Here is a 26,409-nt window from a genome sequence, read left to right as displayed (position 1 = left end):
CGTGATGAATCATACTTCCTCTAACAGTTAGGCTCTCAGTGTCTCTGCGTCGGACGCATAAAGAGATGGCGAGCACAAGGTAAGAATTCATCAAACAGTTTGTCGTGTACTGACTTCTTAAACTTACTTTAGTGTTTTAATTATTCTTCTGTGTTGATGTCTTCAGTATTCTCCGCATCGTCAGCACTTTTCTGAAAGGCATCCACTCGCTGTATGATTGATGAAAACCAAACTCTTCTCAGACTAATATAAACTAATTGTTTCTTATAAAAAAAAAATATTTTAAAGGATTATGAAAATGTAGGAACATTTTGTCCCTTTGTGAAAGAGTTACACAGTTTATAATCAGTGGTTGCCTTAATGTCAAGATGTTTTATTAGGGCCTCATGCATAACTGCAGCTTCCGTTGTTTGGTTTCAGGGGTTTTTCCGGTTAATGGACACTCTTTTCTAATCATGTTATTTGAATTTTATTTTGATTTACAACTGTTGCACTGTTTTAAAGTATATTATCTTCACATTTATGAATACAGCCCATACCCACATAACTGTAAAAGTCAGACTTTCACATGAAAGGTGCTACAAATAAGTGCTTTTTTGTTCTTATAAAGAAAAAACTGCATTAGTCAGACCACTGTCAGATCATTACCAATATGACTTTCATGCCGGAGGTTTAAACAATGATAAATTCTGCTCCTTTAATTTTTGCTTGAACAGTAGCATTTCCTTTTTTAGTTCGGTTTATGTACACAACATGAATTCAATACAGAAGTCATCTCAGGTCACTTTACAGAGACGGTGAAGACGTTCTATCAAGCTGTGTGAAATTCTGATCATTTAATTTGACGCTTTCTTCAGAATGACGCTCCATGTAACTAAAGTTAACATTTTATTTTAGCGACATTGTGACATGAGGCTGTTTTAAAATTCTAATGAAAACATGTAATTAATTTTCCATAAGTTAATTTATAAAAGCACCAAATCACAAAAAATGTGGTTTCAAGACATGTAAAAGATACACTCCAATTCAGAATGAGTGTCACAATGGCCTGCAATAGTCTTCATTAATATGTGCAATACAAAACAGAATGTTTTTAGTGAAATATGTTTGGGCTCCAGGTTTTCTTGTTTTGGTTTCCGTTTGATTTGTTTATATAATTGTTGGGATTTTGAGACACGATGTACTCTTTTATTTGAATCATAACTGTTCATTTCACATTGTTGGTATAACATAAAAAACAGTTGCACATAAAAGTAAAGCATGCAGACAAGAGTCAGAAATAACCAAACTGTATGAACATGAATAGTCATGATCTGCGTCTCTGAGCTTTAGCGATGTTCTCAGGTTTTTATTTAGCCACACAAAGCCATACCCAAACATAATCTCATAGACGCCACTTTGGGCTCTTTTTGCATGTTATTTATACGCTTATAAAGGCTTTGGCTTGTGCTTTTTTGCTTTTAAAAGAACACACCTAATGGTTACAGCTAGGATCACATTCAGGGTAGGGTTATAGATGGGGTTAATTTTGCCCATTGACACTGCAGGACAGAGAATAGTAACAATCAAACCTTCCTCCTTGCAGTTACTGGACCTCCTGCTCAGTCTTGTAAGTCAAAAATAGAGAAAACAGCTTCAGACTTATTTTACAATTATTGCTTTTTACTTAAATGATAAAAAAAAACTTCTAAGTCAGTATTAAAGATATTTGAATTGCTGTATTTATTCATTAGTATTGTATTTATGTACCCAGTGATGCTGCACTTTTGAAATCTGTTGTACTGTAATGTACAGTGACAATAAAGGCTTTCAAGTCAATGAAAGTATATTTTACTCTGACTGACAAACTTTTTTCCTAATGGACTTAAGTCAGATTTCAAATATTGTCTTTTCTTAGAGTATTTAACTATTGATAAACACAACGTGTTATTTAATTATTAAATTACATAAAATCAGGTGTCAGTGTTAGTAAAGGGTTAGTTAAGGCATAGCTGGCAATTGATCCTAAATTATGTAATATTGGAAGCTGAGAATCTCCAGGAAACAAACTGTGGAACGTGGAAAGCGACATGAAATGATCCAACAAGGAACAACTGAAAACCATGTAGTAAAAACACGGAGGGAAAACCAGGTGTAAAACAGGAAGTAAATATTACAAAATAAAACAGGAAGTTAACTGACTAAGTAGCAAGTAGTAAAGTGAAGAAAAACCCTAAACTCATAGATCATGACAGCAGAAGTTATTAATAGTCCTGAAACTGTTATATTTATTGTATCACTGTTGCATTTATGCCTGTTAAACACACATTACTGATTCTAGGTCCAGATAGGGATTCGATTCTGTTAGCTTGGCCTATTCTGCCTTTTACAGCTGGTGTTTTCCGTTAAATCGACCAGGTGACATGTTAAGATACCATCATGAACCAGTAAGATGTTGGACTTGTGTTTTTCCTCTTATCATTTTGCTAATCTGTTTTGTTTTAATTTTAAAATCTTAATTACTTTGAAATGAACTGAGTTTTTGCTGGGGTTTCTTAGTAGTCGGCTTTTAGAGGGAAGAATGTTGTGTAACTATAGTTGAGCAATCAAAGTAGCAAACAGGAACCTAAAAATCAAAAAGATACAACAGTCTTCAGAGTTTCCAGATGGAACTTGATCTAATCATTTACCCTGAACAATTAAAACATGAGGAGGAATAAGGATCACGCTAAAAACCATACCATCTATCTTTCTAACGTGTTGACATTGTAAGGCTATAGATATTAATGAAGTTCTGTTTAGCTACGTGATCAATTTAAACAAAAACCCAACTGTTGCAGTGTTAACATCATGCGTGACATAACCTTGTGCAAAATAATAAATTTTAAAAATCGAGGTCTCAAGGTGTTTTGTTAAAAACCACCAAGAAGCAAAAGTTTCAGTGCAATCTGTTGGTTTCCTTAGCTAGGAAATTGTTTTTGAATTAGCTCTATATGAACGAATTGGATTATTTTATGAATAATTATGATTACAATGAATTGAATTACAATTGGCTTGAATTGGACTTTATTATCTAAGTGCTTTGAGATGACATTTGTTGTATTTGGCGCTATATAAATAAAAATGAATTGAATTGAATAAAAAGTGATGAAGATATGTTGGATATGTTGGTCATGCAGCACTACACAGGGTTGTTCTGTCACCTTTCTGTCATTTAGATTAAGGATACAAAGAAGCCAATAAGTTTTAGCCTTGCCATTCACTATCTATAAAACACTAAAACACTAATGGATGCACTTAATCATTCAAAGTGTCAGGCACTACATCGTTTAGTCATGTCTCCTTGAACTGATATTAAAGTTCAACTTCAGTATTCAGACACTTTTTAAACTATTAACCATTACTATAAAATACAAAGGATGATTCCATCCATATATAAGTGCCATAACAACAAACCACCCAGGATAAAACTGAGTAATTAATTGGATTGTAATTGGCTTGAATTGGACTGTATCTTTGAAGTTCCTTTAGATGACATTCTATTAATTTGGTACTTTTTGAATAAAAATGAAATGAATTGAATTGACTTCAATTATGTTAGGACTTATTGAAAATTCTGAATATTTACAATAGGTAGGTCAAATTTGATCTGAAAGGGCATCAAAGCAATCTAACCAATTGGTATGGGAGCCAATTGAACAGCTGGAAATATTTATATTAGTTGTTTGGGGCTGGAGCCCATCCTTTACAAAAATGTTTAGAAATGCTCATAAACTGTTGGAAATCTGTCTGAAGATGAAGCCCTGCTGATAGTTTTAGGAGCTCAACTCACCAAGAGAAGTTGGACCACACTTGCTTTACCTCCATGTTACCCAGTTAAACATTTCTACACCAAGTGATCATTCATGTTTAACATTACATAGTTTTAGCACTTGCTTTTATCTAAAGTGACTTACAGGTGAGGAACTAATTAAGGGGGGATGTGGGGTTCACTGGACAAGGACACTGAGACATGTAGACAGAGAAGTTGGTAAATTCGCCATCAGTCCCTGTCACCAGCTATCCAGGCATGCAATGGTTCAGACTTGAGCCAGACCTTGAGCTCAGGTCTTTACCTCCACAGCTAATGCCTCTGGTACTCAGACTGTGATATGCTGATATGCAGGGTGTTCTATTTGTGCCTCAATTCTGAGCGAGCAATGGGAAACTTTGAGGACAGAAAAATATATTGTGCAACAACACAAATCAGATTCTTAAGGTAAAATCAAACAGAAGCAAAATGTTATGATCAATATGAATGTACAATAAGAAGCCTTTCACACCTTCTCACAAACACTTCCTCTGAGCCTGTCGCACGCTCACTCAAACTGTGCACATGTTTACAACAGTGCCACTAACTCAGTGATACTCACTATTTATTTCACAAGAGCCACATTGGCAGCAACATCAAGGGAAGAGCCACTTTTACCACAACATACTGAGTACCCTTTTACAAATAGGCCTTTCTACATATAAAACATCCCACAAAGAAAGAAACAACACAGCCATTTTCAATTCAGACCACATTTACCTTAATACTGGGATGAGCGGAAGCTGGCGTGCATGTCCTCGACTTTCTTCATGTTGTATTTGTAGATTGTTGTTGTAATCATAGTGAGACATTCAGGATGAGCATGGTTTTTTGCTGGTTTTTGCCCTTTTTTAATTAAAAACCGATCCATGGTGCCTGCATCTCGCACTGGCGAAAGGAGCTAGCATACGCTGGCTAAAGGAGCTAGCATGCTCTGCGGTCAGGTCTGAGGTGGTTTAAGCGGGCTGCGTTGCCAGGTTTAACAGTGAGCCCCCTTTAGGAAACACCATTAAGCCTTAATTAATACTTAATGAAAATACTTAATACTACAAAAATGCAAACTTAATAAAAATACTTAATACTGTGCAGTATTCGCTGTATGTCATTGTTACCATATTGTTATAAGCTACTATGCGAGTGCGAGCCGCCAATTAAAGCTTGAGGAGCAGCGCAATGAGTATCTCTGCACTAACTCAACCAATAAAATTCTATTTACAGATCTCTCAGTCCTTGTTTTTGGTTTGTCTGTTCGCAGAATAACTAATCTTCAGGGTGTAGTGAAACAGGTGCCAATGATTCCACCTCCCCATCGCAGCACAGTGGCACAGGGCCCAGTACAGATGCGTATAAAGAACTCTCAGAGCCCCGGAGATCGCCTCAGTCAGTCCAAGTCAATGGTTTTGCAGGAGGCAGACCTTCCTCAGAAACCTGTATGTAGAGCCCAAACACTATCGTAGACCATTACAATTCAGCTTGTAATTTAATTTTGTTTCTCAGATCTCTCGGCATCGCAGGAATCAGTCTCAACACAATGTTGTTGTTGCAGGAGCTGCCACATTTGAACCACTGGTAGGTGCAAAACTTTAATGAGTACCAAGATTTTTCTCATGATTACTAAGAGCCCAAGTCTCTTTACAGGTTGAGTTGGGACTTCTCACATTCAACCCTTCAACTTCGCTCACCTTCTTTCTTAAATTTGGTCTGTCAGTCATTTTTCATGTTATTGTATTAGGACTCAAACAATAGTGTAGCACCTCCGAAGGTTACTTACAGGAAATGGGATGTATAGTATTTACTAGCATACAACAGTAGTAGAATAATATTCTATGGACCAATATTGGATAACCTAGGTTCCACTACAGGAGGAAGAAGCAACTTTAAAGGAAGAAGACCATTTATTTTTAATGCAGAAAGTTAACTTCTATTTGGTTGTTTAAGTTCAAGTATTCTCTTATTTCAAGTTCATTTCAACTTCAATATTGGTAACTTTGAATTTCAACCATACCTTTGTTTGTTTTTTACAAAAAAAAATTCAGTTGTACTGTAAAAATACCTTTCACAATAATGTATGGTCATTAAAAAAAATTTAATTTAAAAAACATACACAACTAAAAATAATCCAGCAAAAGACTGAACAACCCGTTAATCACAGAATAAAAGTCTTTTCCTGTTGAGTCAACTAATACTTTGTTCCAGAATTAGCAGTCCTGTTCTTATCCTGAATCCACTGGTTTTTTTTTTTTGTTTGTTTTGTTTTGGTAAAATATGGATAAATCCTACCTGATCAGATGGAAACCAGGATAAATCCTACCTGATCAGATGCAAACCAGGATAAATCCTACCTGATCAGATGCAAACCAGGATAAATCCTACCTGATCAGATGTAAAACAGGTAACATCCGGCAGAGGGCGCATCGCTCCCGGCTCACACAGTTAACACAAGGTCCCTTGGGTGGCTCGCCATCTTGGATCTAGCACGTTCTTCAAATCTTCAAATTCGCTTTTAATATAAATAGTTCTTCATCACAACCTAAGTCGGCCAAACATAAACAACATAAAATAAATATAAATTCTTAAAATAAGACGTTAGGATGGTCTAAAATAAGAAAAAGTCAATTTCCAGTCTTAATTGCTGCTTGTTAAGACGGCGCCAAATTGGCGGACAGAACCATTGACCTACAGTCAACACTCGGATTTGGCTCAAAATATACCAAATATTCACCATCTTTACTGAAAATAACAGAAATGTACAACTTAGCTTTCCGTTTGCATGAATTTACAATTACTTTTCACAACTATCGTCAACAGAAAATAAAATCCATCATTTCCACTCACCAAGTCCTCTGATCCAAGTTCACAAATGTCCAAAAGCACGACTTGGATAGAAAACCATCAACACCTTTTGTGAAGGATTTTTGATGACTTTACTCTTATTTTATTCCTTTTCTCCTCTGCAGCACCTCGCATATACCTGTGTCTCCTTCTGTCTGCCTGCCTGGAAACAAACCTGAAGCAATCTGATTGGCTGTTTGCCGCAAGGGTCACGCAAGCGACGTGCCCTTCAATATAAGAGTTTAACCCATTTTTAAAACGTAAATTACAAGAATTTGCATATTTCAACATATTTAACCCAAAATAAAATAATATAATATGAAATATAACTTTGTAACCAATTTTTAATGATTATGTAACCACATTACTTATTTGTTTGGCTCTTCTTTTCAAAGTATTTATTGCTGTTTTTATTAAAATGCTTTTACTTTGTTAACCTCTGGGTTACAATGGTACACATTTCTAATGTTTATTTATTATATTTGTACAGATGTGTCAGATGATCAAACAGAAAATATAAAGAACATTTAATATTCTTTCAAAGTTCAGTTACTTCAGAGACACCTCACTAAAACTTGTGTTGTTGATGTTAATTTTATTCTAGATATTTAGAAATGTGTGCAAATTGATTTTTTTTATTCTCCCAAAAACTCTTCCTGAAGTAATCACAGTGGTGTGTCAGCTGTTTTTATCTTTGGGTCATTGTGGTGGTGATAGTTGAGCCATTGTACCAATACCTGAATAGAGTTTTATTTATTTATCTATTTGTTATTTTATTATTTTCATTTTTAATTTTTAATTTTTTTGGTTCATTTCTGTATTTGGCTGCATTTATACATCAGTTCAGACTGGACTTCCAGGCCTTGGTGCTGAGGAGCAGAATTTTTTATCTATAGACCACATTTAAAAAAAAAAAAATGAAAAAATTGCTATAAAATGACATAACATAAAACACAGCAAATATCTCAACCACAATTTCTAAATCTTCATAAAAAAAAAGAATAAACAGTGTCCCATAAAACATAATAACATCAAATTATTTAATAAGAAAAGGAGCTTACAACCTGAACAACTATCAGAAGAAGTCAGCAGACATCAAAGGGTTTGTGTTACCCCAGTTACCCAAACTTACCCCAGTTCTCTGATCAGGTTATGATGATGACTTCTAAACTGATAGGGTTGGGGATTGGCCATTTAAAAACTTACAAAAAAGCATTACAATCTATACTACACAGACAGGAGGCGAATGGGAGGAGGCCAAATCGGGTGTAATATAATCAAAAATGTAAGTGCCCACATTTTATAACAACAACTGATTAGACAACAGCTGTTCTACAAAATGATATAAAGAATCACAACAATGTAGCCAAGAAACAGGCTCTGTCAACATTTTTAGGGTTGAAAATAAAAAGCATAACTGTGAGGGCCGCATCAAGAAGGAACACGCCAAATAAAATAAAATAAGGGCTGAAGGAGTGACCCTGAACTCTATAAGGAGGGTATAAAACATATATGCATCGATGGATGAATGGAAAGAAGAAAGAGAAATTTAGGGGCTGTGACCATGAGAAAAAAACACATCTTACACAGAGAAGTGGTTTGAATACATTAAGAAGTTCATTGTTGCTGTTTATTTCCAGGTGGATCTGAAAGGTGAACACCTGAATGTGGCTAAAATCTCTGAGGGCGGTAAGAAACAGAGGAAGAACTGGGCTTCGATGTGGACAGTGCTGACCTCAGACCAGCTACTGTTCTATAAAGAAAAACAAGAAACTGCTGTGGTATGAAAATAAGTCATTTAGATTCAGTTCACAAACCCATTTCAACAATAAACCGGAAAACCTACTGAGAGGAAAAGCACAATGTTTGGGGAAGGGACACAAAGTTATTGAAAAGTAATTCTGACACAGAAACATGAAGTGAAAACGATACGATTTCATCTTCAACAACATGGAAACTCATTTTTCTGGTTTGACACTTTTTCCCGTTTTTCCATGAGATCAAACCATGTCTAAGATACAGGGAAGCTTGGTCATTCAGGGTTTTATGTGTGAGGACAAGGATTTAAAATTCTGTTCTGGGTTCATCAGAGCCAGCAGGGACCCATGTTTCTACTGTTCATTATTATAATGCATTATATCTGTTTCTTTAGCTCTACACTGATAACATCTTACACTTCTGGGATCCACATGACCTTTAACCTTATGTCCACTGTCTCTGTGTTCAGAAACCAGGAGCTAAGACAGATGTGGTTCAGCTATGTGGGGCTATTATTGAGTGGACGACCGAGAAATCCAGCAAGAAGAACGTTTTTCAGGTAAGGAATGCAAAACTCTCAGTATTGGACTTTTGATACCACATCTTGTATTGAAGCCATTGCACGGCTACTACTTCACACTTCATCACCCACTGACATGCACAATATTTAATAAACTCTTTGTAATAGTCATTAAGCAATGCAACAGACAACTTTTTGATGTGAGGACTTAAAGGGGGATAAAAAGGACCTAACCCTCGTAGCTCTGGGTCCGTGTTCAAGAAACTCAGCGCTGCACTTACTGACAACATTGTCATGACTTACTTTGTTTGAAAAGCATACCTTTAGAATACGTTAATGTATTTAAAATTTCTTGATGTGCTGTGAATTAAATTTTAGTTTGTTAGCCTGATGGTTTGTTCTTTAGCCTAGAGCTATAATCTGGTACAGTGCATCAAATGGCAACATTTGTGTTTAAAAACAAGAACAAATTTAAACATTCCCTTTTTAAATAAATAAATAGAATAAATACAGTTCTACTCATCAACTTCATCTGTCCTAGATTACAACAAACAAAGGAAGTGAATACCTGGTCCAGAATGACAGTTACTCCACTGCCAGCAGATGGTTTGATGCCATCAGAAAGACGGTTGAGTCCTCAGTAAGAAATCACACAAAACAGTAAAAATTGTCAATTCAGTGTCTTTTTGAAGGAGAATTTACCAAAATGAGTCAAGTAAATGTCTTTCTGTGCTTGGTTATAATAATCTTCTCCTCAGACTACAGAAGACAAAGGTTTTCCTCTGCGGAGGGCAAACAGTACGGAGTTCTTGCCCAGACACAGCTCCCTGCCTGGATATGGATCTGCCTCCCCCAACACCAAGCAGAGAAACCCGGTCCACAGACGATCCATCAGTGAGTGCTTCCAAACCAACTTTAGTTGGAATTAATTACTAAACTTTATGTTGACCCCAGTGATAAAAATGTTTTATTATGTAATCTATTCTATGTTACACAGAGTTTAAATTGACAAGAGTGAATATGATGTGCTGCAGCATTTGCACCAACAAGATGACTGTGTGCAGCTTTTCCTCTTAAATAACCTCCATGTGACAGAAAATGTGAATACATCAGTTAAACATTTCATTTTAACATTCATGAAAAATATTGGCTCCTATTGAATTTGATGGCTGCAACAAGTCTCAAAAATGTTTGGACAAGAGCAAGAAAAGGCTAGAAAAGTAAGTGGTAATACAAAGAAACAGACAGAGGAAAGAATTTTAACCAAAATAACCTAATTTTGAAGGAATTAGGTTCATGAGGATCAGGTCAGTAACATGATTGGCTATAAAAAAAAAGAGCACCTTGGAGAGGCAGAGACTCAGAAGTAAAGATGAGCAGGTTTTTTTTTTTTAAAGTGTCTATTAACTTGGAATAAACTTCAGAAAAATGTTTAAGAATGTAAAAGAGTGAAGACTTTGAATATTCCATCATCTACAGAACATGATATCATACAAAGAGAATCTGGAGCGTCTCTGTGAGCAGGTAGACAGCAGAAAATTAGTCCTGTGGTTTCACAGCAGCTGGATGTTCAAAGAAGCAAGCATTTAGGAATATGGGGCTCATTTGTACTTGTTCTGATGCATTTACTGGCGCTGTGTTGGAAAAAAGTGGTGAGCAACTCAGCTTATTTAATGTTTAATATTCTTTGGAAGATATGTTTGGCAGCTCAAAGTTGAAGCACAGCGCCTCAGACAGCGCAGACAAGAACGGAGTGAAGAACAGATTGAAGAAGTTCATCATCAGACGTCCATCCATGAAGACGCTACAAGAGAAAGGCCTCATCAAAGGTTCCTGCTTTCTTAAACCCTTAACAAAAATGTCTCCAGCACCCTTTTCAGAGGTGGCTTCAGGTTGCTGAACAGTTGCTGTACCTCACTGTGCAATATTTATTATATTCATGTCTTTGACATCTACTGTATAATTTAAAACTTGTTTATGTAAACCCATCTGGGGGAGCTTTAAAGGCCAACTTTCACTAAAAAACGGTTTTACTCGCTCCTTCTGAAAAAGGGAGGGTCACCCCTAGTTACATACACATACCAGGCTTCCAAGTGTTGCGTCACCTCCACAGGCTGTTTTCCCAAATTTACATAAACAATGCAGAGCCAGGAGCAAATCAGAAAAAGCCTGTACATTCTACGTCACACTGAAAAAAGGCATTGCCCACTTGGGATTATGCCCGCCCATGGAAACCCGCCCCCCTCGGACGGAATGGATAAGTACAGGTACTAGTGAAGACACGCGACTCGCTGCCTGCGGAGTTGAGAAGCTAATCAGCTAACTTTTTATAAGCATGGCGGAACATACTCGTACGTGTGCGATCTGTGGCAATAAGGCATCGTCGATGCATATGTTGCCCAAGAATGAGGATGATAGGAAGAGATGGCTGGAGTTCATCTATTCCAGAATTGAATGCTCAATCTCTGTCGGTACCAAAGTCTTTTGTTGAGTTGCGTTGCTGTCGTGTTTCTTAAACTGGAATCGCTTAGGGGATAGGAAGGAATGGTAGTAATCCTCTGTCCAGTTAGAAAATGAGCAGGTGTGAGGGGCGAAGGTTCATTGATATCCGTGTGCAGGTAAGAGAGAGGGCGAGAGTTAATCACAGCCTCAACTTCACATAGCAGTGTTTGGAGTTCCTCGAATTTAAGATAAGACCTCCCTAATACTTTTCGTAGACAAGTTTTAACGGATCTCACTAAACGCTCCCACATCCCACCCCACCAAGCGGCTCGCTCGACGATGTATTTCCATGTGATTCTCTTGTCAGTAAACAATTCCTGTAATTTTTTGTCTTTCATCATTGTCCACATTAGTTTCAAGTCCTTTTCAGCCCTTTTAAAGGTTTTGACATTGTCAGAATAAATTACACTACAAATGCCGCGTCTGGCAATAAACCTCTTAAAGGGATAGTTCGCCTCTTTTGACATGAAGCTGTATGACATCCCATATTAGCAATATCATTTATGAACATTGACTTACCCCCCGCTGGGTCCTGTGAGCCGAATTCCAGCTGAGTTTTGCGTTCCACGATGGTAGTCCGGCTAGTTGGCTGGGGTCAAAAAAATAAAGCGTTTTGCTTCTCAAAAAAATATCCGTTCAAAAGAGTAATACATTTGCATCACAAAATGTTGTCCAGGAAAAAGTCAGAGCTCACTTCGCTTGGCGCTATTTTTGCCTCCCTTGATATCAATGCGTCTAATGTAAAACTGTGCAGACCGAAGAGCAGACCGAGCACTCCCCTGCTTCCGAGCAGTAAACACCGTAACAGGTGCAGCTATCGCTAGGTGGCTAGGGACTGCTCGGTCTGCTCTTCGGTCTGCACAGTTTACATTGGACGCATTGATATCAAGGGAGGCAAAAATAGCGCCAAGCGAAGTGAGCTCTGACTTTTTCCTGGACAACATTTTGTGATGCAAATGTATTACTCTTTTGAACAGATATTTTTTTGAGAAGCAAAACACTTTATTTTTTTGACCCCAGCCAACTAGCCGGACTACCTTCGTGGAACGCAAAACTCAGCTGGGATTCGGCTCACAGGACCCAGCGGGGGGTAAGTCAATGTTCATAAATGATATTGCTAATATGGAATGTCATACAGCTTCATGTCAAAAGAGGCGAACTATCCCTTTAAATGCAAGCATGAATGTATCAGTAGTCAAATCGGAAACAAGTTCTAAATGTACAGCTCGAGTTACAGCGCATGTGAATAAAGCAATATATGCCTTTTTGTTATCTGGTTTCACATAAACTGGACCAGCAAAGTCAACTCCAGTAATTTCAAATGCTGGGGCCTCATTGGTGCGTTCTTTTGGTAATGGTGCACTGACCTGTTCTCCTGGTTTTACGCGTGCACGTCTGCAAATCAAACAGCTCGTGACGCAGCTCTTGGTCATTTGTCGGGATTTCAGTATCCAATACGTTTCTCTCAGTTGGTTCAGTGTTGCTTGTAAACCTGAATGCATCACGTCTTCATGTGCCTTAATGATCAACAGTTCTGAAAACTTGTTGTTACTTGGCAGTATGTATGGATGTTTCTGATTGAAAGACCAGGTTGTTTCCTGTAATCTTCCTCCTACACGCAGAATTCCACATTCATCCAGAAATGGTTTCAACGTGATGATTTTTGAATGTCTGTCCATTTCCGTATTTTTCAACAGGCTGGCGATTTCCTGTGTGAAGTTGTCACTTTGAGTTTGTTTGATCCAGTACTGTTCTGCTTGTTGAATCTCCTCCGTGCGTAATGGTCCATTTCGTTTGTTTTGTGCCCGTGCGTTACGTACAAAGCGTTGTATCCATGCAGTGATTCTCAAAACTCTATTGAGTCTGCTATACTTATTTAAACCGAACAGCGGTGTCACTTTACAGTCTGGCTCAATCTTTTTGTCAGTTTTTATGTTATGCACGACATACTCCATCACTTCATTTTCATTTGTCACCTGCGATTCGGATTCCTGTTCATGTGTGCAGTCTTTCAGCCACTCCGGCCCGTGCCACCAGAGCGCATCCTCTTGGAGCGCTTGTGCGCTCATTCCACGCGTTCCGTGGTCAGCTGGATTCTCCTTTCCGACGCAGTGTTTCCAGTTTTCCGGTGATGTCAGACTTTGAATTTCACTCACTCGATTCTCCACCAATGGTTTCCACTGTTTGGAGCTACTCCGTATCCAATGGTATGTTATCATCGAGTCTGTCCAGTAATGCATTTCATTGTCACTCACGTTCAGGTTGTTTGATATGAATTTTCCAAGTCTAGCTCCAATGAGTGCTGCCATTAACTCCAGCCTGGGAATTGTCATTTTCTTTAGTGGAGCAACTTTTGTTTTGGAAGCGATTAAGCTGGTTGTGCACTCTCCGTGTTGTTTTACGCACCGCAGGTAAGCTGCGGCACAGTAGGCCTTTTCACTTGCATCTGTGAATACATGAACTTCACACTGAACTGATTTGTTTTCACGCATTTCATCGTCTTTGTCATCACTGTCATAACGACGTGGTACAGTTATTCTTTTGAAATGAGGAATTTCTGCGCACCATTGATGCCAGATTTGCGTGATATCGAAGGGAAGCTCTTCATCCCATAATATTCCTCTCTCCCACATTTCCTGAAAAAGGCATTTGACTCGAATGGTAAATGGTGACAAAAATCCAACAGGATCAAAGATGCGTGCAACTGCCTGTAGCACCCCTCGCTTCGTGTCTTTTTTGTTCTGCAAGAATTCAATCAGTTCGTTAGTTTCAAACCTGAATTCGTCGGTATCTCTGTTCCATGTTAGTCCAAGTACTTTGAGTGGGTTTGGGCCTTTGATTTCGACTGTTTCCTCATCATTTCGTTGTTTCCATTCGTTTCTTAATTCAGATGAATTTGTATTCCATTTACATAATTTCATGTTTGCGCTTGACATTATTTCTTTGGCTGTCTGAGACAATTTGAGTGCCTTTTCCACATTATCCGCTCCAGTAATTAGGTCTTTTACATACATGCATTGATCCAGCATTTTGATTTCCTCAGTGTATTTCTTTTCGTATTTCTTCAGATGGTGTCTAATAGTTGCGGCTAACAGAAAGGGGCTTGATGACGCACCAAATGGCACGCGTTTCATTCTCATTGTCGCCAACTTGGGCTCTGTACAGGGAGTAGGTTTCTCTCTGAACCAAAGGAATCTGAGCACATCGCGGTCTCTCTCATTCAGGCCAATTTGTAGGAAGGCTTTCGTTATGTCCGCCATCATGGCAACTCTGTGCTTCCTGAATTTAATCAGGACACTGAGTAAATCAGAGTTCAGATTTGGTCCCGTAAGGAGACATTCATTAAGCGAGAGACTGTCTTTCTCATGAGATGACGCGTCAAACACAATGCGCAACTTTGTTGTGGTCCTGTTTTCTTTCATTACTGGATGATGTGGCAAATAGTAAACTGGATTTTCTGTTTCTACATTTGGCACCTCTTCCACTATTCCCTCAGCCAAATATTCTTGAATTACTCCATCATATTGCTCGTACAAGTCATCATTGTTATGGAAACGTTTTATAAGGCCTTTCAAACGATTTCTAGCAATACAATAATTATTTTCTAAATTAATGTTTTCATTACGCCAAGGTAAACTGACTTCATATCTACCTTATTGTTGTTTTACAGACTGTTCGAACTTCCACAGTGCGTCGGTCTCTGGGTTCTGTTTGATGTCCGTAATTCCCAACGATTATGTTTCCCAGAAACTGCGTAGTTGGTCACTCAGCGCTTGTCCCTCATCTACGCTGAGATGTAGTGTGTTCACGTCCACTGTTTCAGTTGTCACACTCATTGCAGGAATTGAGACAGTTCCTTGTATTAGCCATCCGAATTTGCTTCCTACTGCCACTAGTCCGTTTTCCAGTCTCTTTGTATGTCCTGTCACAATGTCCCAATAGTAGTATCCTCCGATCAGAAGTCCAAGGCTTTCCTGTTCCATACCTCTCACAGGATGGTCCGCGACTTGTAATCCATCGGCTTCGAGAGAGCGCATAATTTCCTCGCGGGCCCTTCTGATAGGAGATGAACATACGCTTGGGGTTTCTAATGATTCCACTTCCACAGACATGTTGGTTTTAAGATTTCTCAGACTGGCTTTTACTTTTCTGGCTGTTATTCTTTTGGCATTTGTGGATCCAAATACGTGTAATTTGATTACTTCTGTTCCCACTACTTTCAGATTCAATGCTTTGGAGATCTCTTCTCGTATGAAGCTACGCTGGCTACCTCCATCTAACAAACATTTGGTAATTTGGCTTTGTCGTAGCGCATCTACCCAAATTGTTGCCGTTTGTAACAGTATCGCTTTTCCTTCACCTGGCGCAACTGAGCACTGCGCTTGAGCGGTGTCTGCATTTGTCGTGTCTCGTGTCGGGTTTGACTGTTGGGCATTACAAACTGTTTTATGATGTCGTCTGCCACACTGTGCACATTCAGTTCCCTGCGCTCTGCAGTTACGCGCAATGTGTCTGGGCCCAAGACATACAAAACACCTGCCTAATCGTTTCAATTTGTCTCTTCTGACATCCACTGTGGATTCATTACAGTCAGAAGATCTGTGGTCAGGCTTGCCACAAAACAAACAGTCACTATCATTGAGACTAGTGTGGAATGCTGCGGCTGACGAGGCCATATTTCCTGAGTTGGGCTTCTTTGTTCTCCGCTCTGACGTACTGCCTACATTCCTCCAATCATTCTGAGACACGTCCTTCATCTGAGTGAGATTCACTGTTCTTTCTCTACTCTCCACTTCCAATTTCAGAAATTCCATCAGTTCTTTTGCTTTTAGAACATTGTCCGCTTCAGATCTGGTCAATTCCAGCGCAATTTCTTCTGGGATTATTTTTAACAAGATTGGACATAGTAAACTGCCATAAGTGTCGGATGCCACGCCAAGTGCGTCAAGGCTTCGCACCTGTATCTCACAGTCATCATATAGTTTGCGCAAAGCGATTACATCATTGGCTCGTTTTACGGGAGTCATATTTAGCAATTTGTTCATGTGGGCATTGATTACTAAATCTTTACGACCAAATCGTTTTTTAAGCAGATCAATGGCAGTGTCATAATTCGCATCAGACAAAGCGAGGCCTGTTACTGCCCTCGCTGCGGTGCCAGACAAAAAGGATTTTAAAGAACTAAATTGGTCAGTCTTGCTCAAATGTTCTGTTGAATGAATTGTTGTTTCGTACTGACTCCAAAAGCTTTGCCACTCACAAATCTCCCCAGAAAACTTCTGCATGACTAATTTAGGAAGTTTGACCGTGTTCACTCTTGGCCTATTTGCATTTTCAGCACCATTTGCATTTCGCTGTGCATTTTGCCTGGACTGTCTACTTTCCTCTTCAGCGCGTAAAGCGCGGTTCAATCTTGTTTTACGCACACTAATTGCCTCCATATACTCCATTGCCGTAGTCATTTCTTGTACCAGATCGTCTTCGCTTGCTTCGGCTTCAACATCTTTGTCACAATCTTTTAGGAGTTGTTCTTTATCCCTCACCTGTTCGAGCAGTTCTTCCAATCTTCCATAGTCCAATTCTTCATCTCTCAACTCTGCATCAATTTTCTGATTCAGTTTGGGTGTCGCTGTTCGAATCACTCCACGCTTCTGTTTCAATCGTTTCATCTTCTCCGGATCCATGACTTCAGACTTTTACAGCAGCTTCTGGCAAACAATTCTTCAATCCACTTTCCTTCATGGATTGGATCCTTTCCTCCCGGGTTTCGGCACCAGTTTGTAGAGTGCAAAATAAGTTTTCCAGGAGAAGAGTCTTTTTCTTATCTTCTTTGTTTTATTTATTATTAAACTTTACAATTTCAAAATGCGCGGGGAATGGGCTTCGAGAACAATGGCAAAGAAAGAGTCTCTGATGTGCGCGCGCTTCTGCGCTGCGTGTCCACGGCTTCTTTATCCTGGGGAATCCCAATTGGGCCACGCCCACTTCAGCAGGTAGGTCCGTATTTGGAAATGTGCGTCATACGGGATAATTAATCAAACTGGAATGAGAACAGCATTAGTGACATGTAATTGGACACAACAAGTACAACGGGGGTTTTGCTACAAAGCTGTTTCTACGACCTGGGTCTATACCATCACAAAGAACAGGCACTAGCCCACAGGCGGTAAGTCGTTGATTGTTAACTTTTGCATCCAAGTTTTTGTTACAAACACAGCATGTTAATTTCATTCCGTGGCAGCCTGTGTTATGGGTACAGAGGTCCATTTCACGAAGCAGGTTTAGTGAAAAGTAGATTAACCCTGAAATGAGTTTTCCGTTTCTTTAACTCAGCCCCGAGAAAGAGGGGTAACTCTAGCCTGTTTCACAAAGAGAAGTAACTTAACCTCTCGGTCAGTTACCGTAGTAAGCAAGCTTTGAGCCACAGATGCGAAAGTCTACATACCTGGGGAATGTCCCGCAGGAAACATTCTCTTCTTCCGTGGACATTTTTTCACACTTGCCGCAAGTGCACCTAACAAACGTTACTCGTATTAGACCATTTATATCTCATATTGGATATACTATTACCGAATGATCATTCTGTGTTGGTAAGTGAACTGTTATCTGATATTCAATGCGTAGATTGGCATGCTAGTTTAGCTGAGGAATTTAGCAGGAAGATGAGCCTTTCTGGCAAAGTAGGCTAATAAAATCAACAAACTGAAAGATTGCAAAGACTAACAACGTAAAGTATCAGCCCTCGGTCAAAACATTTGTCTATTATTATTTAAAAAGCAGCAATTGTTAAAACGCTAAGCATAACGATAGACAAGAAACTTTGAGGATAAATATTGAGGTGCTAATATTACCAGTCAGAAACGCTCATTGATAAACGAAGAGCAACCGGTTGTTCCTCCTCGACTTCCCCTTCGTCCTCTGATTCAGGGTCATAGTTGTACGGCTGTATTTCAGAAGACATGTTGAAAGGTTTTTTTTCCTCCAAAAGTTTTCAAAACAAGCGGCGAAACTCGAGTAGCGTAGTTCTAGCGAGCTATCAGCTGTTTGCTGCTCTCGGAAAAACACAGAGTGGGGAGGAGGGGGGTTCATTCATTCATTCATGGGAGGGAGCCAATCAGAGACGCCTCATTATCGCGTCACGGATATGCATGAGAAGGACCGGAAAACCTTGTCGTTTGTCATCAAGCCATTCTTCCTGCCCACAAAAACAGCTTGAAACAAAGCAACCATAACGTTATTTTAAACAGAACCGACGCCTAATGCATTCTATAACAATGGTGAACACAGCAGTATTAATGAAATGACGATGGAAGTTGGCCTTTAAATCACAAATCTAGGTGACAAGAGGGTGGGACAAACGTTTGGACCAATACCATCACTGACAGTTCAGAGAGGTTTAAGACGCACGACTTGGGGTATCATTGATGACCTCCTGTCATCTTTCTCTAAGTTCTTTTACCTTGTTGGAAAACATAATTGGGTTAAGGACTCAGGAAAAGATGACCATGTTGGACTCTCAGCTGTGATGTGGATCTGCAGCTCTGAAAATGCAAAAGATCAGTAAATATTCTACAAAAAGTCAACTTCTCTTGTCATGTTGATCCACATAAATCAATTAGTACAACTGGATAAATATGATCCCACACGAAAAGCACTGTTGGACCGGGCCCCGAAGGTTCTGAAACACACCGTTGGACCGGGCCCTGGTCTAAAGTACAGATGTTCAAACCTGCCTCATAAGTAAATGTGTCCAAACTTTTGAGGTATTGTTACCTTTTAAAGAAATTGTAAAATGAACTGAAACTGATGCGTTATTATAAAACATGTCTGAATTCTGGAGGTGTGAGAACACGTGAGTTCAGGGATATTTGCAGGTTTAGACCTTTCAAGCTGGTATCAACCTGGTAAAATATGATCCACCAAAGTAAGGAGAACACAGATGAATATTTTGTCTGTTTTCATATTTGTTTCAGATCGCGTGTTTGGCTGCCACCTGCTGACTCTCTGTGAACGACAAGGAACCTCAGTTCCAAAGTTTGTTCAGATCTGTGTGGATGCTGTGGAGAAACGAGGTGGGTTCACTAAAAGCTGATTAACGTTAAACTCAGAGGAGAACATAAGGCACGGCCAGTTTATCTGTAGAGCACAACTCAAAGTGCTTTACAGCTACATAAAATCATTCCATAAAACAAAAAATAATCATTAATTAAATTAAAAGCAAAGAGTGCAGATAAACCCTTTCAGGTGTCATATGCACAGCTGAACAGAACTGTTTTCAGCCTGGGTTTAAACATCGTCAGAGCTGAGGCCCGTCTCACATCTGCTGGAAGGCTGTTCCAGATGTTAGGAGCCTCAAACTGAAACACTGTTCCAGATGTTAGGAGCATCAAACTGAAACACTGTTCCAGATGTTAGGAGCATCAAACTGAAACACTGTTCCAGATGTTAGGAGCATCAAACTGAAACACTGTTCCAGATGTTAGGAGCCTCAAACTGAAACACTGTTCCAGATGTTTGGAGCCTCAAACTGAAAGGCAGCCTCACCTTGTTTAGTCCTGAGTCCTGGGTGGGGGGGGCCTGGCGGGGCCGGTGGGCTGTCGCCTCTGGTCACCGGGGGGCTCTGTCCTATGCTTGTGGGGCCTCTGCCCTATGCTTCTGGGGGCCCTGTCCTATGCTTGTGGGGCCTCTGCCCTATGCTTCTGGGGGCCCTGTCCTATGCTTGTGGGGGCTCTGCCCTATGCTTGTGGGGGCCCTGTCCTATGCTTGTGGGGGCTCTGCCTTATGCTTGAGGGGGCTCTGTCCTATGCTTGTGGGGGCTCTGCCCTATGCTTGTGGGGGCCCTGTCCTATGCTTGTGGGGGCTCTGCCCTATGCTTCTGGGGGCCCTGTCCTATGCTTGTGGGGGCTCTGCCCTATGCTTGAGGGGGCTCTGTCCTATGCTTGTGGGGGCTCTGCCTTATGCTTGAGGGGGCTCTGTCCTATGCTTGTGGGGGCTCTGCCCTATGCTTGTGGGGGCTCTGCCCTATGCTTGAGGGGGCTCTGTCCTATGCTTGTGGGGGCTCTGCCTTATGCTTGTGGGGGCTCTGTCCTATGCTTGTGGGGGCTCTGCCCTATGCTTGTGGGGGCTCTGCCCTATGCTTGTGGGGGCTCTGTCCTATTCTTGTGGGGGCTCTGCCTTATGCTTGTGGGGGCTCTGTCCTATGCTTGAGGGGGCTATGTCCTATGCTTGTGGGGGCTCTGCCTTATGCTTGTGGGAACTCTGTCCTATGCTTGTGGGGGCTCTGCCTTATGCTTGTGGGGGCTCTGTCCTATTGTTGTGGGGGCTCTGCCCTATGCTTGTGGGGGCTCTGTCCTATTGTTGTGGGGGCTCTGCCCTATGCTTGTGGGGGCTATGTCCTATGCTTGTGGGGGCTCTGCCCTATGCTTGTGGGGGCTCTGTCCTATTGTTGTGGGGGCTCTGCCCTATGCTTGTGGGGGCTATGTCCTATACTTGTGGGGGCTCTGCCCTATGCTTGTGGGGGCTCTGTCCTATTGTTGTGGGGGCTCTGCCCTATGCTTGTGGGGGCTCTGTCCTATTCTTGTGGGGGCTCTGCCCTATGCTTGTGGGGGATATGTCCTATACTTGTGGGGGCTCTGCCCTATGCTTGTGGGGGCTATGTCCTATACTTGTGGGGGCTCTGCCCTATGCTTGTGGGGGCTCTGTCCTATGGGGCTAACCCTAACCCATGATAGGGTTAGGGTTAGGCCCATGTGGCCCATGTGAATGCCAAGATGCAGGTTATCACACAACATTTTAGAAGAGGATCAGTTATTTACTGTACCCATCAGTGGTTTTAATGTTGTGGCTGGTTTATTCAGCCCTTCGTTCATCAACAGCACACCTTTTCTGTGCGGACTGACTTATTTCTGCATTAAACGTTTCAGGTCTGGAGGCTGATGGGATCTACAGAGTCAGCGGAAATCTGGCTACAATTCAGAAACTTCGCTTCATCATTGATCAAGGTTTGTGATCTGAAACTGACCACAGAAATAATCTTAAATTCAAATCAGAAAACATGTTTTTAACCGAAAAATATCTAGTCACATGTTAACTATATTCTAACAAGTGAATCTGTTTTAGTCCCAACAATTTCTATAGAGAACTTTCAGTTGGTTTCAAGTTTTTACTGAGTCAAGTTAAAACTATTCTGCTGAGTCAGGTTAAAAACTGCTGAGTCATGTTAAAAAGTTTCTGCTGAGTCAGGTTAAAAAGTTACAGCTAAGTCAGGTTCACACCGATGGTGCTGCAGCTAATGGAACACAAATAAATTAAATTCAGTTTATCTTTACAGCACCAACTCACAACAAAAGTCGTCTCAGGGCACTTTACAGCGAAAGAAAGAAATCTGTAATGTCTTTTAAATTTGTTCAAAAACAAAAGTCATTTTCACATTTCCTTCATAATGGACAGGATCAAAACAACATGCAGTCCTTTAGCGTCATGTTTAAATATGCTCAGGATTAGAAGGGAAGTTCTTAAACAATCATTTAAGCTGGATTCATTACAGCTGGGTCCATTACAGCTGGATTCATTACAGCTGGGTCCATAACAGCTGGATCCATTACAGCTGGATCCATAACAGCTGGATCCATTACAGCTGGATCCATAACAGCTGGATCCATTACATCTGGATTCATTACATCTGGATCCATAACAGCTGGATCCATTACATCTGGATCCATTACAGCTGGATCCATTACATCTGGATCCATTACATCTGGATTCATTACATCTGGATCCATAACAGCTGGATCCATAACAGCTAGATCCATTACAGCTGGATCCATTACATCTGGATTCATTACATCTGGATCCATAACAGCTGGATCCATAACAGCTGGATCCATAACAGCTAGATCCATTACAGCTGGATCCATAACAGCTGGATTCATTACAGCTGGATCCATTACAGCTGGGTCCATTACAGCTGGGTCCATTACATCTGGATCCATAACAGCTGGATCCATAACAGCTGGATCCATAACAGCTAGATCCATTACAGCTGGATTCATTACAGCTGGATCCATAACAGCTGGATCCATAACAGCTAGATCCATTACAGCTGGATTCATTACAGCTGGATCCATTACAGCTGGGTCCATTACAGCTGGATCCATTACATCTGGATTCATTACATCTGGATCCATTACAGCTGGGTCCATTACAGCTGGATCCATAACAGCTAGATCCATTACAGCTGGATCCATTACATCTGGATCCATTACAGCTGGATCCATTACATCTGGATCCATTACATCTGGATTCATTACATCTGGATTCATTACAGCTGGGTCCATTACAGCTGGATCCATTACAGCTGGATCCATTACAGCTGGGTCCATTACAGCTGGGTCCATTACAGCTGGGTCCATTACAGCTGGATCCATTACATCTGGATTCATTACAACTGGATTCATTACATCTGGATCCATAACAGCTGGATCCATAACAGCTGGATCCATAACAGCTAGATCCATTACAGCTGGATTCATTACAGCTGGATCCATAACAGCTGGATCCATAACAGCTAGATTCATTACAGCTGGATCCATTACAGCTGGATCCATTACAGCTGGGTCCATTACAGCTGGATCCATTACAGCTGGGTCCATTACAGCTGGGTCCATTACAGCTGGGTCCATTACAGCTGGATCCATTACATCTGGATTCATTACAACTGGATTCATTACATCTGGATCCATAACAGCTGGATCCATAACAGCTGGATCCATAACAGCTAGATCCATTACAGCTGGATTCATTACAGCTGGATCCATAACAGCTGGATCCATAACAGCTAGATCCATTACAGCTGGATTCATTACAGCTGGATCCATTACAGCTGGGTCCATTACAGCTGGATCCATTACATCTGGATTCATTACATCTGGATCCATTACAGCTGGGTCCATTACAGCTGGATCCATAACAGCTAGATCCATTACAGCTGGATCCATTACATCTGGATCCATTACAGCTGGATCCATTACAGCTGGATCCATTACAGCTGGGTCCATTACAGCTGGATCCATTCCATCCACTGTAAACTGGGTAAAATTTGGTTATGGTGACATCACATGCTGTAAAAAAGGGTTAGGGACTCCATGAAGACTTTGACATATTCCAATCAGAAGAGGTACGTGATATGTACAAGTGAACAATACAAACAATGTTGGCTGTGAATGATAAGTAGTAACACTAGTCAAGTCAAATCTATTTATAAAGTACATTAAAAAACAACTATCCAATGGCCAAAGTGCCAGAGGTATACCACAAATAGTAGGTTTTGTTCAGGATTTGAGGGTTAGAGGGTTAGAGGTTGATCAAGACCCACATGCAGAAAGATGGTGAACTGGAGAGTTTATTTAAATGAATAAAAGGCGCAGCCAGAGCATGTAACCAGAAATGAAAGACTACACTTAACAGAAGATAACCAGGAGACAGGAAGAAGACAAAGAGTAAAAACTGCAAGGACCTGACAAAGACTGACAGAAACACGGAGCTTATATATTATATTACAGCAGCTGAGAGCAATTAACTAGAAATCTGTGCGTGGAAGAGCCGAGGAAAACACACCAACTAACCAACTACTGGGGAGGGTTGTAAAGAAATACAAAATAAAACAGAAACTAAACAGAGATCAGGATTGAAAGATAAACACAAGAACAGAACTGAGGCAAGACTAAGACTAAATAAGATAAATATAAAAGAACAGCAAGAACAGAACAGAGGCAGATCATGAAAGAGACTAGAAACAGAAACAGAACAGACTGATACAGACAGAAAATAAATCCTAATTCAGACCCAAAATCAAAAATGAAGTAGAAGGGGTGGCATCTATTAGTGAGGTCACATGTGACCAAATATTTTCTATATTTATTTCACTTCTCTGCCTCACAGTCAATCATGACATATAACATTTTAATATCATGAAATATAAGGTCCAGGTTTGCCAACATATCACATGAGCCCATACAGAGCAATAATAAAATCTCACAGTTTCAAAGCCTTTTATCTAAGGGTTTTTATGCTGTGGATAATGTGGCCATTACAGGTTCTGAAGTTTTACATTCAGAGAATATTTTCAGGGTTCTACCTGAGGAATCCAGAACGCCTTAAATCTCAGAAGTTAATCTGTGAGCATGAACAGGCCTGCAGTTAAAACTCATCCTGCACCCACACCAAAAATCCTGCTTCTTTATTGTCTGATTCATTGAGAAACTGGGAATGAGGAGTGGAAAACTGGAGGCCTAAATGCTGCTGGGGGGTAATCAGGCAACAAGATACAGGTGAGTGTGGGGTAACTGGAGGCAGGTTGAGAATAAAGTGAAAGACGCTGGAAAGCTGTAATCAGTGGAGAAAAAGATCAAATGAGAAAAAACAGAGACTGAAATAAATAAACTGGAGTAAAATGTGCTGAATGAGGCTTTTCCAGATGTAAAGCCTGACACATGTGGCTCAGGCTTCCTTCTTTCTGCCCCCCAGAGGAGGACCTGGACCTGGATCACAGTCAGTGGGAAGACATCCATGTTGTCACTGGAGCCCTGAAGATGTTCTTCCGTGAGCTGCCAGAGCCGCTGTTCCCCTTCAACTTCTTCCAGTCGTTTGTGGACGCAGTCAGTATGTGAATGCCGACTTTAGTTCGATAACACAACAACAATTATGAATCTTTACGCCACTGAAACCGCGGCTGTCAAGTGTTAAAACTAAAATTAAAACTAAAATTAAACTGATGTTGTTTCTCTGAACAGAAATCAAAGACTCCAAAGAAAAAACGCAGGCTGTGAAGAAACTCATCCAGAAACTTCCCAAACCCAACCACGACACCGTGAAGCTTCTTTTCACCCACCTGCAAAGGTACACCTGGCCCATTCCTAACCCTAACCCACCTTCAAAGGTACACCTGGCCCATTCCTAACCCTAACCCTGCAAAGGTACACCTGGCCCATTCCTAACCCTAACCCACCTTCAAAGGTACACCTGGCCCATTCCTAACCCAAACCATGGCCCTAACCCTAACCCGGCCCATTCCTAACCCTAACCCTGCAGGGGGCTCATCCACACATGATGCAGATCTTAAGTTACAGTTTTAAGTTACGGGAAGCTTTGTGATATTTCAGAAAATAAATGTTTAAAAAAGTATTTTTAGTAATCACAAATAAAATTAAAGCTGTAGGACGAGTTCAATCATATGCAGGCGTGAATTTGGGCAAAAATGGCACAAAAACGCACTTTCCATTCAAAATGGCCGCCTTCCTGTGAACGTGGGACCATGGTGGCATGAGACTTTTTTGTGCGTCTGGGCATGATGAAGGAGTGTACCAAATTTCGTTGTCCCACGCGAAACTAATCCTATTAAGGGGACCATTTTGAAGCAACGTAGGGGGCGCTACAGAGTCAATGAGCGACTCCCAAAAATATAAAGTTTAGATTCTTTCATGTCGTTGACTGGCAGGTGGCGCTCGCAAAATTTCCAGAGTTTTCGAGCACCTTTTGCAAAGAATAAGAAACAATAATAACGGAGAAAAATAAACCTTACAGATACAATAGGGTCCTTGTTAGCACGGACCATAAAGGCATCATGTTTTATTTTCTGTTCTGCTCTGGTGGTCACAGAGTTCTGGTCTTTTCCAAGAAGAACTTGATGTCCACTCAGGGCATCGGGATCGTGTTCGGGCCGACGCTGATGTGGCCTGAGCTGGATGCAGGAAACATGGCCGTCAACATGGTGTACCAGAACCAGATCGTGGAGTTCATCCTCATTGAAAGTCGGGAGATCTTCAGTATGGACGAGAATTAGCAGGTCGGGGGAACGACTGTCTGACGGACTCACGTTTACTCATCACAGCTGAAAACAACCCGATTCATGCAGTTTTATTTGTGCTGTGGTGAAAAATAAATGAATAAAAGTTTGTTTTTTTTGAGTGAA

The 26,409-nt window shown here is 40.6% G+C and overlaps 1 protein-coding gene across 1 annotated transcript; it reads left to right on the top strand.

The window, feature by feature from the left end:
• arhgap15 (Rho GTPase activating protein 15) lies at window positions 1–26,409 on the top strand. The gene is made up of 13 exons (XM_075478846.1): window positions 1–79; window positions 5,085–5,259; window positions 5,327–5,398; window positions 8,302–8,442; window positions 8,889–8,978; window positions 9,481–9,579; window positions 9,698–9,833; window positions 10,634–10,768; window positions 19,415–19,513; window positions 21,365–21,442; window positions 24,966–25,100; window positions 25,232–25,337; window positions 26,097–26,409. The coding sequence occupies exons 1-13, from the start codon at window positions 66–68 to the stop codon at window positions 26,278–26,280; spliced, it is 1,464 nt and encodes a 487-aa protein (XP_075334961.1). The 5' UTR covers window positions 1–65; the 3' UTR covers window positions 26,281–26,409.

This window comes from Odontesthes bonariensis, chromosome 12, assembly GCF_027942865.1.
Source record: "Odontesthes bonariensis isolate fOdoBon6 chromosome 12, fOdoBon6.hap1, whole genome shotgun sequence".
Taxonomy (NCBI): domain Eukaryota; kingdom Metazoa; phylum Chordata; class Actinopteri; order Atheriniformes; family Atherinopsidae; genus Odontesthes; species Odontesthes bonariensis.
The sequence above is the reverse complement of the archived record's forward strand: the minus strand, read 5'-3'. Positions and strand labels throughout refer to the sequence as shown.

Coding starts and splice junctions, on each gene's coding strand:
- arhgap15 (XM_075478846.1), top strand. Junction 5,260..5,326: donor CAGACCTTCCTCAGAAACCT/GTATGTAGAGCC, acceptor TTTGTTTCTCAG/ATCTCTCGGCATCGCAGGAA. Junction 8,443..8,888: donor AAAAACAAGAAACTGCTGTG/GTATGAAAATAA, acceptor CTCTGTGTTCAG/AAACCAGGAGCTAAGACAGA.